The sequence below is a fragment of the Metopolophium dirhodum genome, chromosome 9, assembly GCF_019925205.1.
Source record: "Metopolophium dirhodum isolate CAU chromosome 9, ASM1992520v1, whole genome shotgun sequence".
NCBI classification, from domain to species: domain Eukaryota; kingdom Metazoa; phylum Arthropoda; class Insecta; order Hemiptera; family Aphididae; genus Metopolophium; species Metopolophium dirhodum.
In genome coordinates this window covers 30,057,774-30,074,631 of record NC_083568.1, presented here as the reverse complement: position 1 = coordinate 30,074,631, position 16,858 = coordinate 30,057,774, and the positions used below count along the sequence as shown (strand labels likewise).

Below are 16,858 nucleotides of genomic sequence, written 5' to 3'. Positions count from 1 at the left end.
GCGTGTAAACGTTTGTTGTTTGTTTGTTTGTTTGTTTGTTTGTTTTGCCTTCCGATTCCGAAACGTATGTTTCGTTTTGGTTTGCCGAGGCAGACGAACGGAGAGGGACTCGGAGGCGAAGACGACACGAGCACGCAGACACAACACAGTGTACCTACCTACAATACTTCGATTAGCAATGACGCAACCCATTTTCGGGATACCTGCGGCGGTACCTAACTATATCTAATAGGTGGGCTATACACGCGACGGCGCTGCGGTGGCGTCTGTAGGACGTGCTTGTCGTATAACGTATAGATAAAGACCAAATAATAATAATAATAATAATAATAATGATATATAAACCGAATGGTTATTCGTCGAGATTAGATCATTTTTTTTTTTTTTTTTTGGACGAGTTGCGCGTGTATATACTTTATAATTTTATCATATTATAATCGTCGTCCCCCACCTCGACGGCGAACTATATGTACCGCAAATGCAATGCCGTCAGTGATCCGTTTGCATTGAAGGTACCTACCGTACAAAACCGACCGAATATTAAATTTATTATTGTGTGTATAAAACAATTGCAACTCAATACGACGACGACGACGACGATATCGTATTACTGTTATGTATTGATATCATCGCAGTATCGCATGCGATTCATCATCGGCGGACCATCGTCTTCCACCCGCGAACATAATAGATATTGTAATATAATAATATTATTATTTATCACAAATTATTAGACGAATTTCCAACCAATTTTCGTGTCCGCTTGACCACGGGGCCACTACGACTTCACAGACCGTGTCGGTAATATAGACACACGCACACACACGCACACACGCACACACACACACACACACACACACACACACACACACACACACACACACACACACACATACTGAACACATTACGTACAGACGAGGCGCATACGACTCACCGCTATTGATATAATGGACCCGAGGAGACGTAACAATAGTTATTTGGTTATCGCGTGCACGCTGGCCTTGGGTATCCTCATCTGTATGCCTGTCACTGCTCGCTCGTTTACCAGAGGTAATAATTATATCATTATACGTACAATGCTCTATACTTTCGGTCAATTGGTAACGGCCGACGAGTCCGAGCATGTTTCGTATAATAATAATATTATGTGTTTTTATTTAATTTTTTAAATGTTATTCGGGACGTATAATAATAGTATCTGGTATCTGCATAGTAGACTATTGGACGTGCAAGGTGTAACAGAAAGACCTGACCAAAATGATGCTGTTTAAACGTATGACGAAAATTGTTAAAATTATACGATGATTAAAAAATAAACTACTTGACTTGGATAAATGTTTTTACTATCGAAATTGTTCTTATAATCGGATTCACGAATTGGCTATTTTGAATGTATCCAAAAAAATTTTAATCAAATTTCGATTTTTTTTATTTTCAGTGTTAAAATATTGATTAGAACAAAAGTTATTCTAAAAGCCAGTTCTATCTGTTACACCCTGTATATATATATATACCAGATATATCCGTGTTGTCCTCGCGGTAAGGATATAATAATAATATATTTTGTTGGCTTGTTGATTTTTAGCGATACCTACTTACCACCACATTATATTAAACGCAAACAATAACTGTTTTAATAATATTACAAAGTAATCATCAAATCATAATATAGTATACTATTATAAATACAGTAAAAAACACGTATCTATTTAATATTATACTATTGTATGAATTGCTTTTTATTAGTTTAAAAAAAACTGTTAATTTTAACTTGTGAGTTTTATACGACTGTTATAGCTGTGATTTGTAAAATATACATTGTTTTTATGGCGATTACTGATTAATTTTGGGTTTTTTCATAAAAATTATCAAATGTATCATTTTGATGTACTTAATGATTTTTAAAATACATTTTTATCATTACAGATTTTATATAATGTAATAATATACATATAGTGTGCCTGTTACAATCGATAAATTTATCTGATATAACTGTCGACGTTTTTCCCCATTACGTTTCCTATTCGTTTTATCACCTTTGATACATATGATTGCGCAAAATTATAAATGCTTAATAAATTTACATGAAAAAGTGCACGCAGTATTATTTATTCATTCATAAATTCCTCGCACATAATATGACGTATAATAAATGAGTCGTAAGTGATTTTATTGGATTTTTAACTTTAAAAAGATTAATTTCATTTAAATATTTTTCGTAGACAATTGATTTAGATACCTACCTAATAATAATAGTTTAACACTGTGGTATCTGTATCAACATTATCGCTGAGTACAATATTTAAAATTGCTTTTGATGCTTACCATTAGGATTTGTATTGACCACTCAGTGGCGTACACAGATATTTTCAATGAGGGGGGGACCTAAAAAAATGATGTAAATATAATATATTGAAATATGTTTTATGATAAACATTTGTTTTTACAATAGAATAATTATGTCTAGTTTCCTGGGTTTTCTATACCCGCAACTCGTCAGTAACCTCTTCAGGACTCTGGTCGAGTTAAAGGGGTACCTATACCGATAATGTGGTCAATCCTTTTAATCTGTCCTGTGCATATAATAATCATTCTGTCAAAATTCAATAGATTCATAATATTTAAAAGTACAGCTGATATGCCTGTATAATACGCAGAGGTATAAAATGTATTCGTCGATTGGATTGGTCAATAATTACACACTCACGACCAATCGGCTCGAACCTAATCACTAATCAATATTGTAGTCAGTAATCTCTACCATAAATTGCGTTGCTTATATTATAGAGTATAATATTGATTTCAAACACTCGATGTCTAATAATAACTTCAGCTGTGAAGGTCTTCGCACATCGTAAAATCGCGAATTGTTTATCGAAATTCGGCAGTGACGGTAACACGGCGCAATTGGTTTCAAAAATTGTATTTTTATTTCGTCTTTATATTTTATAAATTAATATATTACAATTTGTTATGCAGATAAATAATTTTGAATTTTCAATTTATTCATTTTTATATATCTGTACGTATCTGATGAAAAAAAAAAACCAAGGCGCCACTGTTTGCAGAACGCCCAAAATACTCTCGCGTGCGTACGCCACTGCAGCTAATAAAATAATTGATAATAATAATTCAACCATTTTGGTCACCCATTCGAAACTGTTTAAAACCTTCTTCAAATTGAATATTTGAAATATCTTGTCATAATTTTCATTTTTTAAAAATATATAAACATCAAAGATTGCCTATATAATACCCCTTGAAAATCGTTATAATTGAGTTTTAATTAGCTGTATTATTATTATTATTTTGAAATGTTAAACCGACTGGCAGATTTATTACAAATAAATAGGAGTGGAAAAGGATGACTCGTAGTTATTCTATAACTGAAAAATTCAGCTTTAATAGCAATTTTGAGTGAAGTTGATGACGGTGAGATAGAATTTACAGTCTATGTACCACCATGTATTATTTTTAGTCTTACAACCATGTATTATTATCTATTATTAATTTTGGATCAACAGGAATAATTATTGTCGAGTAATAACTAAATTTCAGTTCCGCAACATTGTATTACTGTAATTTACAACACGATATTTTGTAAATTTTATTTTTTTAAATAAATAAAAGTGATGTACTCTTAATTAGGTACCAATTATCTTGCAAATGTACATATTTTATTTAGTTTCATTTTAATATTTCAAAAATTATCTTAATTTAAGAATTTTGAATAGAAAATAATATGTATTGGTTGGTTTTTATTAAATTTGTTTTTTATGGACAGTTGTACATTACTTTTTAATAGAATTGTTCGGACATTTGTTGTTACTAGAGTACTATAGATTTGAACAAATAAACATAATATAATTTTTGTGACTTAAGAATTTAATTCTTTCTACAATAAAAATAATTTATTTGATTTTAATCGCTTTTTATTTGTTTCTATATTTTATAAATTATAACACTACGATTACCTATGATTACATAAAAATGTTTTTAATTAATTTATGCGTTTTTAGTATCGTTATCACACGGTGTACGCCTAATTTTCAAATAAATATTTGACAATTACACCATAGTTATACACACAACAAAGCACGTTTTATATTATATTTTTTTTTTATCAGTGTTTGGAATGTTCACTTGAAAATCGAATTCGCCCGCGTTCACATCCAACGCGTAAAAAATACGACAAAATTATTTCAGAAATGTTGTTGGTAGGTATTCCTTGTACACTTTCATAAACAATATACACAATATTATATGAATTATTATTTTCAATATAATTAATTCGTCAACACTTGAGGATGCGCCCGAATACGTACGCCCCCCCCCCCCCCAGGGCCCGTTTTACAATAACGCGTTACACCTCGTTTGGAGTTTAAATTTAAAATGGCGTATTACAATATCTTAACCGTGCTGGTTTAAACCGAAGTCAATTCAAACCACCGTGTTCAGTGAGTTAACCGGGGATTAACGTTGATATGAATGATATGCAACATGATTGGCTGCCGATTAATGTCGATCACGGGAATTCCGTCGAATTTTTCGATAAACGTAAAGCGACACATTAATTTCGTTTGTTTGCACTTTGCTGCTACACTTTTCGACTGTGAACTTTCCAACGACGATGGAAATAAATTAAAAACCACGGACCCAACTTCTTATCACCGATTATCTTATCTTAACCGACAAGATTATCTATTAACATTATCAGTTGTAGATAATCAATGATCTATTAACCTCACTTCAATCATAGGTCAACTGAACCGAAACAAATCTTCGTTCTGTTCGATGTAATAATTTGACCAATATTCTGGTAATGTTTTAGGCGAATGTACGAATTGTAAGTTTCATAAAAATATAAAAGATATTGTAATGACATATGTTCTCCGAATCTAATATTTCTATTTTTGTGCCTTCAATTTTTATCAAATCTCCCAATTCATAACTTACATTCAATAGTATACTCTATAAACAGTCTACATTCATTTTTTTTAGTGAAGTCGTTCAATTATTTTTAGAAGGGACATGATACCTGTTCGCTGCAGATAATATGTCATTAAAATAAAAAAAATTAGGCCGAGTAGGTACTTGAAGGGTGCTTAATGCGTATGCCGTATAGGTGGTATTTATGTATTTATTACATTCAAATTGGAAACTCGTTTTATCCATTTAGATAACATTTGTATTATAAAAATATACACATTTATAATAATATTAATAATAATAATAATATGTTGTTGTTGACAATTTTTTAACGTACCTACACAACATGGTGACATTATAATAATTGCGGATGTAGACGACCGTGCGCGGCGTAAGTTAAATTATATTTCATATTTTTATGACCTACATCGTGTACATTGTACTCGTACCTACGGTAATGCAATGATAATAAATTATTAACATTATATTAGTTTAAGAATTAAAAGTAAAAACGTACACTAAACGCGTCTATTATAACAATTTTTTTTTATTTTTACAAGAAATATACAATCTATACAGTTAAGCACATTAAGTATAATATGTGAGATTAGGGTAACAAACATTATGGTGTTACGTGAATAAGAAGCCACCCACCAGTAGCACTTAGCTTGTTTGATTATAACATAAAAAAATAATTAAATATATTAAGTTAACCTTCATTGTTATCGACTCGAGAGTTCTGAATCGCGTGCATTAGGTATCTATGCACATCGATTGCGATTTCGTGTGATTAACATAATAATACAATACAAAAGACGTATTCTATTATTATTATTATTGTGTTCTATACGCAACAGCTCAATACACTGCGCACGAGCTCTGCACAGCTGTAAAATGTTAAACAAGTCGACCTGTTACCTTTTACACTGACACGTACTAATCGTCTGTTAATATCTATTATATTATTTTTTTTTTACCGTGCGTTGGACAAAAAATGAACGGCACAATGACTTGTTTTCGCAATCGGTTTTTAAACAGGGAAATCATATTATTATTATTTTAAAACGCCAAACGGTGCAGAAAACGACGATGGCGACGACGTCGACGCGTTCCTCAATATTGTTGTGGTGAACAATAACATAATATTATTTTCCCCGTTAATCGAATAACGAATGCGCGCCGAGTATATAATAATTATTGTAATCGATTTCGCATAATATCATATATGACTTTTTAAACTATATTTCAATACGAGGTTGTATCGTGTAACTCGCTCAGTAGGCGTCGTCGGCATTAGGCGACTCGATACAATACGATATTATTAACACCGCCCCGAGTAGGTTCCAACCCTCCCCCCCGACGACAAACGCACCGATATAATAGAACGACGACGACGACGACTATAACTGCGGACACGAAAAGTTTTTTCGGTTCTATCTATTCTATATATTATTACCTATTGTTATACCCGTTACCGCGTTCGATTCATTCGCTGGAAACGCGGTAACCTCGCCGAACTTTTGTAATTGATTCGTTTGGAACTCTCCGCGCGCGTTTCCCGCTGCACCCCCACACCCGCGGAGAGGTGCTACTCTCTGTATCGCATAAAAAACGATTACTGCTGTGATTCTGAAGTAGCGAGAAAAAAAAACAAAGAAAACCGCCGTGACCGATTGGCCACGCAATACTATATATATATATATATATAATATATAAAAGCCATAACCGATAGTTTCCCGTTGGAATTCCGGCCCAAAGCTCTTACAATACGAAAATCATTATTTATATATATATATGTATACACGCACAGTATTTTTTTTTTTCCCGAAGCTCGATTGCTTAGCGACGCTTTTCACTTCCGCCCCACTCGTTTTGTCTTTGTAATACATTAATGGAATATCGTGAACCCCCGCGACTCGAGGGGGGTGGGGTGGGTGCGTGCGATCAAGATAAATCTTTTAACGACGGCCGTGGAATACGGAAACAAATTGTTGTCACTTATAATGTCTTAAGGACGACAGATTTATTCCGAAAGGAATAGATAAAAAAAAAAAAAAAAAGAGGACGGAGGACGACGGGGAAAACGGCGGCGTACACAACTAAAATAACAAATACTTTTAGTTTTGTACCATTTGCGAGAGATCGTTTTCAAAACAAAAAATAAAATATAAATAATAATAATAATAATAATAATAATAAATAAATAAAACAAGGGAGAAAACCATTCGTCTTGCTTAGAAAACCCTGCAACGGCAGCAACCTTTATTTGTCTTGTGTTGATCTTACGCAGTAACGCGTGATAATAAAACAGATTATTTAATCTCCGAAACGTTTACACAATGCGCGAATCGTACGTGACGACGATATAGTTTTGTCTAGTTTTTTTTTTTTTAAATGATTTTTTGACCTAATGATTAAAACAGAAGTATAATATAATAACTACCTATTAGGATGACTATGTGCGTGATAAAATTACTGATTACTTTTCATTGTCAGCCGATGATAATTGCAATTTTTATTTCCTGATCAAGATTACGTTTTTATTTTATTACATCGTATAGAGTTTTAAAAAAATTAATAGCTTTTTTAAATTTTTTTATCGATGTATTTGGGTTTTATGATGCTGTTGATTTATGTGGTATAATACTACGACGTGTGTTCGTCCTGTTATGTGTGTTATTATTGATTTTTTTTTCATATAGAAGCCACACAACAATCCCGCGCAAATATATATCTTTTGATTGGAAAACATACGAATGGTGTTTTGAAAAAGGTTACGCAGGACCAGTTTCCAAAAAAATTCGTGACAGACTATCAAAAAGTCTGTGACAATTTTGGGACACCTATACATGAAAAAAAAAACCCATTTCGATTGTATTTTTATACTTCACTCATGCAAATTTTTAGCAATATTAGATTTATTATTTTTAAAAACATTTTTTTTTTTTTTTTTTTTAACTTGTTATTATCTAATAATATACGTTTGAAATATTTTTGTGCTCTATAAGTAAAGAATTGTACAAACAAATCTTTTCACTGGCTTTATTTTATAAAATTTGCATTTTTACATTTTCCGCATGCAAATTAATTGAAAACTGATTGAAATAAAATATATTATTATGAAGGCACATTATTCTGGTAAAGGATGTTCCAACGAGTGTATTGGACGTGGTTGTAATTAAGGTTTTAAAATTACGTTCGATTTTAGTTTGATCGATGTTGCGGTCAATATTTAATTTTATAATATTGCGACAGTTCCCGATGGGCCCATAATTTTGTTATTTTTGTACAGATATGTATGATATCACCATTCTAGTTAAAATTAACGTTTTGATTCAATTTTACCGGGTTAGTGAAAGTAACATAAAATATTAAAGTTTTTGTTGACAAATAATGTATTCTATAGTCTAAACTCTAAAGAAAATGGGTACCTCAAGTATAGAAATCATTACTATGATAGAAATGTGAGTGATATTATCTTCTAATTTATTACGGTTATTATTTATTAATTATTTTTTAATGAAATGGTTTGTTTGAGATTTGAATGAATAATAGTAATAGTGGACGTCAATCATTTAAAATTATTTTCACTTTTTATACAAAGTTAATATTATTGTAAGAGAACTGCTAAACACGATTATAAAAACTATACTAATAAAGTTCAACTATCTGTCAAATTAAACCCTAAGTCTCTCTGGAAATATGTTAACAATCGTCGTAATAATAATTCAATACCAAACCTCCTTACGCTCGACACAACGTCAGCTGATAATGGATATGATATTGTTAACTTATTTGCTAAGTATTTCTTTAAAAATTACCCTCAGCCAGACAAACTAACCACTTTGGATCCTTATATTAAAAATTCTTTAAGTAATAATCATTCATTTTCCTTTTCGTCTTTATCTTTCACGGAGGTCGATGTTTTAAAAGAGCTTACCGCTCTCCCTATCAATTTTAACGTCGGTCCCGATAACATTCCAGCCTTCTTTCTCTATAATTGTAGATTTATACTAGCGCCAACATTAACCTATATTTTTAACTTATCACTCCTAAACGGTATATTCCCCGACCTATGGAAAAACTCTTTTATTTATCCTGTTTTTAAAAAAGGCGATCCAACAAATGTTTCTAACTATCGGCCAATATCAAAAATATCAGTTATTCCTAAACTTTTTTCAAAACTAATTTCTACTAAAATCAATAATTATTGCTCCTCATTTCTCACTCGTCATCAATATGGTTTTAGACCTAAGCGATCAACAAATTGTAACCTAGCTATCACTAAACAAATAATACTTGACTCTTTCGAAGCCCATACGCAAACCGATATCATTTTCACTGATATGTCTAAAGCATTTGATTGCATAAACCATGAAATATTATTTATGAAATTAAAATTGTTTGGGTTCTCTGACCCTCTGCTTTCATGGTTTCGCTCTTTTCTCTCAAACCGTAATATCGTTGTTAAACATTTGAACTTTGAATCAGATCAATTCAATGTACCATCCGGGGTCCCGCAAGGAGGTCACCTCTCTACTCTACTTTTTAATATTTTTATAAACGACATTCCGGATGTTATAAAAAATTCTCGTGTTTTTCTTTTTGCTGATGATCTTAAACTGGTAAAAATAATTAACAATCAAGGTGACGCTCTCGACTTACAAAACGATATCGATAACATTCAATCCTGGTGCTCAACTAATCGCCTGTTATTAAACATTAACAAATGTAAATTTATGCGATTTAGCCTAAGTAAAAATGTCATCAATTACAATTACAACATTTCCGGCACTCCTATTGAATTATTAACAAACTTTAAAGACCTAGGTGTCATTTTCGACTCTAAGCTAAATTTTTCGGCCCATATTGAAATGATAAAAAATAAGGCAATGCGCAACCTGGGTTTTATCAAAAGAACTTGTGGATCATTCAATGATCCATTATCTCTAAAAGTTTTATTCTGTGCCCTTGTTCGCTCAAACCTAGAATACTGTCCATTAATTTGGACTAATAACACTTCTAAACAGATTGATGCGATCGAATCAGTTCAAAATAACTTCCTCCGTTTCATTTCCTTCAAGTTTAGTATCTATAGACCACCTCATAGTTCCTATGATTCAGTTTTATCATTTATCAATCTCCTTCCGCTCAAAACTAGACGCACTTTACTTCTATCAAAATTTTTACACAATTTACTCTTAGGGAATGTCGATTGTGATGAGCTCCTTTCCCTTATCCGTTTTAAAGTAAATCACCGTAACACAAGATGCAATGATTTATTCCATCCCGTCCCATATAAAACAAATTATATGATGAACTGTCCTTCTAATACCCTAATGGCTGCGGGTAATTCCATTACCTTTGATTTTGTTTAGCATGTCTCGCCCTACTTCTTTCTTTGTTGTTATTTACTCTTTTAATATTCTTGTCTATATTTGTAACTTGTAACTATATAAGGTACCTATTATTATTACCATGTATACACACAAAAATTTGTTAAGGACTCATGTCCGTTTATAAAAATAAATAAATAAATAAATAAATAAATAAATGTATAACTACATATTTAACGATATGTTTGTAAATGTATAAAAAAGTAAATTATAATGGTTTATTTATTTCTGTTGTTGAAAACTGTAGAAATCGATTGATTATGTTGAAATTTTAAAGTGTTATTTCCAAGGCTGGGCAAGTTAATGATTTTTTTTTAACTCAGTTAAATTAAGTTAATATTATGCACCAATAACAAAAAGTTAAAAGTTAATTTAACTATAGGTTAACTCCGTTAAGTTAAAAGTTAATACACACTTTTTGTTAATTTTTTTATTAGATTAAAAAAAAGTTAATTTGTTTATACAACGCTAGCGTACTTAATTTTTTTCCAACCCAAAACTAAATTATAGGACATAGTGTTTATACTTCATACAGTATTTCCATATAAGTTAGATTCGAATGATATAAATTTTTAGCTTCAAACAATTTACGATACATATTTTTTGACATGAAAACAAAATAGACTGAAATAGTGAAATATTATAAACTCTTAACTTATAGCTTACTTCTTAAAATGAAAAATTAACTCGTTAATTTCACGTTAATTAAGAAAGAAATTTAGTAATTTAACAGTAAAGTTAAAAATTTAAAATAAAATTAACTTTTTAACTTAACTTTAACTTTTTAACTCGTTAATGCTCAGCCTTGGTTATTTCATAGTATAAAATAATGATAGTTGATTTAGTTATCCTTTGTTTTTGAAATCCGTTATCGAAAAAATCTACTAATGTGACTAAGAAATCGGTAAATATTGTACTATATTTTTTATGGTTTCTTCGATTTAGCCAAAATTTGTTCCTATTTGATCCGTCAAAAAGGTCCTGATCTATAATAATAGAACCTATGGGCTATGAGCAGAATATTCTAAAGTGTTCACATGAAAAGTATACCAATTCATTTGTTTCATTACTATTCAATGTTCGAAGATAAAAAACAATTATGACCAATATTAGGACCTAGCTAGGTGGCTATAGGTATGGAATTTAGATGTTTTTAATGATACGATTAACATTTGTTACTATCTACCTATTACAATATCTAGGTATTACATTTTTTACAGATTAAATGTTGACTTATTCAATTTTAAAGATATTTACAAATAATAAAATTGTACGCTCAATTTTATTACACCTAATGGCTAATATGACGGTAGTTATTATCCACGTTAGATTTCAATTAATCATTATTGGTTTAGCACAATAAAATAATTCGCAACGTTTTACTGTTTTACTTTTAATTATTATTAAAGGTAACGCGTTAAACCATTAACGGAAATAAAAGTAATCGTAATTGATGTACGCAGGTACCAGCTATAATATAAGTAACTGCTTTAGACCTTTTTGATCTCAGATAATATTATATAATTCAATAGCACGTCGAAAATAATTATAACGGTCTGCGCAAATGTCTTTGGTTATTAATCATTGTAATTTAATGTGCACAGGTAGATAGGTAGGTAACAAAAATCAACGTACTTCATAAAGATAGTGTGATTAGTGATTACGTATGGCTTTTGTGCATTGCCAAATCGTATAATATCATCAATTAATAATATTATAATATCGACCTACTTAAACCCTTTGTAAAACGAACGATAGATAGTAGTAGGTACATAATTTTAAGGAGATAACTGCAGACACGGACGTACCATATTTGATGACTTTTATTTTTTAAGATTTGAAAAAAAAAAAAATTGTTAAATCAATTTAGTTATTAGTTTTTGTTATCACTCACCAATACTCATCGCAGTGCAATCGCACTTTAAATAATTGTCGAATCAATATTCACCTATTGTTTTTATATGTTATACCCGCAGGTCGCTGTTTCTTGCCACCAGACGAAGGCAGTTGTGGAAATCGATTGACTTTGAGAGTAAAATACTACTTTGACTCAACTAATGACGACTGCTCAGAATTCATTTACTTCGGTTGTGGTGGCAACGATAATCGATTTGACACATTCGAAGAATGCGAAAATGTATGCATATTCTATGGGTTTTAAAATAAGCCGTCTTAGAATATTGGATCTTCTGTGTTGGCAACCGACGTTTTACAATTATTGTCAATGAATGTTACATGTGAGTCACACACCGTACCTACCTACTATAATGAAGTTTTTCGATCAAACGACTTAAACCATACATAATAAATTACTTATTCTGTAGCTTTTTGTTCGCAGTACATTATTAATTTGGCACATTTATCCAAGGCCGTAACTGGCAAAAAATTTCTGGGGGGTCCAACATTTTTTTAAATATAGATACTAAACACTTCATTTTTACGTTAAAAATATAAAATTGTATTATTATCATTATTAAAAACATATTAGGTCATTATTATAATATTCAATTTACATAAACATAATAGTTGATTGTTTATATACATATATAGACTATTTAACTATTATTCACATTACAAAAGCACAAATCAAAAAAAAGATAAAATATAAAATACAATTTTTTCAATATTAAATTTACAAAATAATTATTAATTTATAGTCTATAAGCATGCAATATGTCGAATATTTTATTATAAAATAAACTATTTTACTAATATAAAATTTTTATATTAGTAAAATAGCTCTATCTTTTTGAAGTGCAAATTTATTCAGGACGTCTTCGGGATCCACTTTAATATTTCTATGAACACTTAATAATGCTAGGCCATTTAAACGGTTTTGTCCAATAGCGTTTCGCAAAAATGTTTTCGTCCGTTTCAGCGTTGAGAACGTTCTCTCGGGTGTTGCAGTTGAAACTGGTAATGCAGCTAAAACTTTTAATAAAAAGTATATACACGGAAACAAATCAGAATTGAATTACAATTGGATTTTCTGCGCCCGTATTTCATATATAAGTTTATATCACTTGTGAGTTGTGACAATCACATTTTATTGTAACTAGTACCATTGATTATAAATGCTAGTACCTAATCGTATCTATTGATCCTAATCTTTATTACGGCGTTGAAATAAAATAAAATGATAAATTTAATCTTATTTTAAATTACTGTTTTAACAAAAATATACAATTATTATTTAATACAATTTATAGTTTATAAACTATATTCACCGCTAAAATGTTTCTACTTTTAAAAATTTCGGGAGGGGTCCGGACCCCTGGACCCCCCCCCCCCCCCCTCAGTTACGGCCTTGCGTTTATCAATATATACTATGGGTAGGTAATACTAATCGTTTGGAATTAAAACCGTTCTGCGAGCATACCAATTAAACTTAATTGTACGACGGTGAGGTATTAAGCACGGCGTTGTAACGACGTCTTATTTAGCAGAGAGTCGATAAGGCGTTAAATATGAACGCCATCATCATATTATTATATACGTCTCATAATTATTATAATACGTTCCATGCAGCGAATACATTGTTACATTTTTGGCCGTTCGTAACGATAGGTACCTCGACGACAACGAGAGAAAAAAAAAATATTTAATTATCAATAGCGAAACAATTTAAAATTATTTATTCGAAAGCACTCGAAAGTCTCTCACCGTTCACGCAGTTTTATACCTTCGAGTGAGGCGTCTGGTAGCAGTGTACAATAACGCACCACTCGGTTGGATATTATTTTAAGGTATAAGGATGATTATTTATACCAAATATATACAGGTACACGTACAGTATATATAGGTACACGCCAAAATGCAATAATAACACTACGATCGCTGAATATCCTATATTGGAATCGCTCCACTCGGATTTATCACCATTCTTTATCGATTTTGATAACTTTTTGTACCATACGTGTGACGTGTTGTAACGTGTTTCTATACCAACATATCTTATGCATGTCTGTTATCGTTTTAAGTTTAAGTATCGTGTATACTCGCGGTCCGGGGGTTTTAGATCGGCGAACATTCGACATGATAATCGACGTATTATTACACACACGCAAGCACCCATCATGCACATTGCATCAGACGATATCTGAAAAAGATGAGCGAACACCGTATCAATGACCGTGATAAAACTGTCATACTGCAATTATTAAACCAATAGCATAAAATATTAAGTACAGTTATTAGTTTTTTTTAGTGTATATGCAGTATGCACTCATAAAGTGCGCACAGAATCATACAGGTTCCTAACTTTAACATCCGATTTTGACATGGCTACATTGACAATGTGCAGTCCTTTTTTATGTGTTTACCTTATTTTTACGTTGTTACAGTATGCACGCAAGACAATATTATAGCGTTGACGAGTTTTGTCCTATGATTATTTTTTTATCATCGCATAATAACATTATATTATTGATATTTTACTCGGATCGATGTTATTCAAATGCTTTTGCAGTAATATAATATATTTCAGTCAGTGTCGCCGCACGAATGCACGGAAACCGTTCGAATAGATGTGATCCATTCGTTAAAATTTGTTTGTTTAGGTCGTCGGCATATTCTATTGTAGAACCTAGTGAAATATAAATTAATTTATTGTGCCATTTGTGCGTTCATAAAGTACCTATATATTATAGTAGGTACATGCGTATGCGTTCATTGTACACGCGCATGCATACATTTATTAACGTTTTTTTATTTTACATATTCTACGGTACATCTAATATGATATTAATTCAATATACTCTCCGAAATTCTGAGTCATATTTCTGATTGTGCATTCGAAAACAACAAAACATGTCAAAGTCGATTTTAAATATTTGGCATCGCTAAATGCTTTTAATTCTGTGATTGATGAATATTAAATAGTTTTCTGAGTGTGTGTGTGTGTGTGTGTGCAGGGCAGTGGCGTAGACATGATTTCAGAAAGTGGGGGGGGGGGGGAATCAAAAAAAGAAAACGACATAGCTAAATTGGAGGGGAAAATTGGAAAATCCCTCACCCTCTCAAAACTTTTTAAAAAAGGTAATAAAAAGCCGATGGGGGGGGGGGGTCTGTCCCCCCACGTGCCCCCTTGTCTACGACACCACTGGTGTAGGGTTTCCATATTATGGAATATTATTCAAAAATGATGTATTATTGTTAAGTAGTTATTTTTGTTACACATTTGATTTCAAATGAAACACAAGAAATTACGTCACTCGCAATATTTTTTTATAGCTGCTATTTTTTTAATTTGGGTACCTAACTGATAATTATTTTTTGCTCAAAAATGAAATGTTTAATACATATTTCGGATAGTTGGCTGACATAAAGAAATTAAGAAATACGAATAAGAATAAAATGTTTATATGATATTTTCTTGTAATAATTACATTAACTTAAGTAATCATAATTTTGTGTTCAAATAATACCTAAACATATTATTATTTTTCAGATAAATGGATGGAAAAAATATCAAGACATTATTATGTTTTGAAATATTGGGAAGAGTGACGTGTATAATAATATGTGAACAGTGATCATTTAATAAACACATATGTTAGCATAGTTAAATTTCAAATGTAATAAATTGTAGTAGGTACCTATTATTTAAGTTACAATAATTTTTATATTAAATATCACAAAACCATATTTTGTAAATATTTAAATCTGAATAATCTTTTAAATTTGTATTTGTATAAAATGTACTAGCTACCTAGAAAATAAACGAATAGAAATATTTGACTTGATATTATGTAATATTACGGTTTTATTCGCAATATTTAAATCAATACTGCCGCAGCTCGTGTCGGCAAATTCACGTGGTGTTTTGTGAATTTTTTTTTTTTTACAAGACTCGGGTTTTCGGACATGCAAATTTCATTTGACTTGTATGATTCAAGACGCGAGGATGGCGTTTGATATTACTAAATTGTACGGTCATTGCATATATATATATATATTCCGAGTTGAATGTATTTTAAACGTTTCCGCTGCGAGACGCGATTAAGTGGACCTTTACGAAAAATGATTGAAACAACAACGGCGGCGACCACTACAACGAGGAGAAGAACATAACCGCAACAACGGAAATCAATCATGTCGCTTTCGAAATGATAAAATTATATGCGGGACGACGCGATGGGGGGGGAAAAAAAAAATGAAAAATAAAAATAATTTTGACGGCTGTAGATTTATGAGGAAACACGTCGTGTAGCGCAGAGTGATAAAACTGTTTGACTGGAACGGTATCAAGCAGATGGCAAGATCGTTTCATATATATTTATTTTTTTTTTTTCTTCACTTTTCTCCTCTTACTTGTGGCGGCACTACATCACCGGCATTTACCCACTTGTGATTGATGACTTGCGGTTTTTGCGAAATATTATTCGTTTTAAAAATAAAATATATTCATTCGTGCCCGCTGACAGCTCTGAGTGTATACGTGCTCAAAGACAAGGCTTATCGTTTCTCCTGTTCATACGTGCGCGGACAGCCCAATGATAATACTACCTATGTGTGTGTGTGTATGTGTGTGT

At 31.4% G+C, this 16,858-nt stretch overlaps 1 protein-coding gene across 1 annotated transcript; it reads left to right on the top strand.

Annotated features, from left to right (window-relative positions):
* The first annotated feature begins 387 nt into the window (after nt 1-387).
* On the top strand, nt 388-16,074 carry LOC132952884 (isoinhibitor K-like). Its single transcript, XM_061025370.1, has 3 exons — nt 388-1,050; nt 12,302-12,562; nt 15,775-16,074. The coding sequence occupies exons 1-2, from the start codon at nt 948-950 to the stop codon at nt 12,484-12,486; spliced, it is 288 nt and encodes a 95-aa protein (XP_060881353.1). The 5' UTR covers nt 388-947; the 3' UTR covers nt 12,487-12,562; nt 15,775-16,074.
* Nucleotides 16,075-16,858: the final 784 nt, after the last annotated feature.

What these genes read in the sequence shown, in the direction of transcription:
- LOC132952884 (XM_061025370.1), top strand. Translation starts at nt 948, where the DNA reads ATGGACCCGAGGAGACGTAACAATAGTTATTTGGTTATCGCGTGCACG. An exon ending in TGCTCGCTCGTTTACCAGAG is followed by an intron (nt 1,051 to 12,301) that starts GTAATAATTATA and finishes TTATACCCGCAG; the next exon opens with GTCGCTGTTTCTTGCCACCA.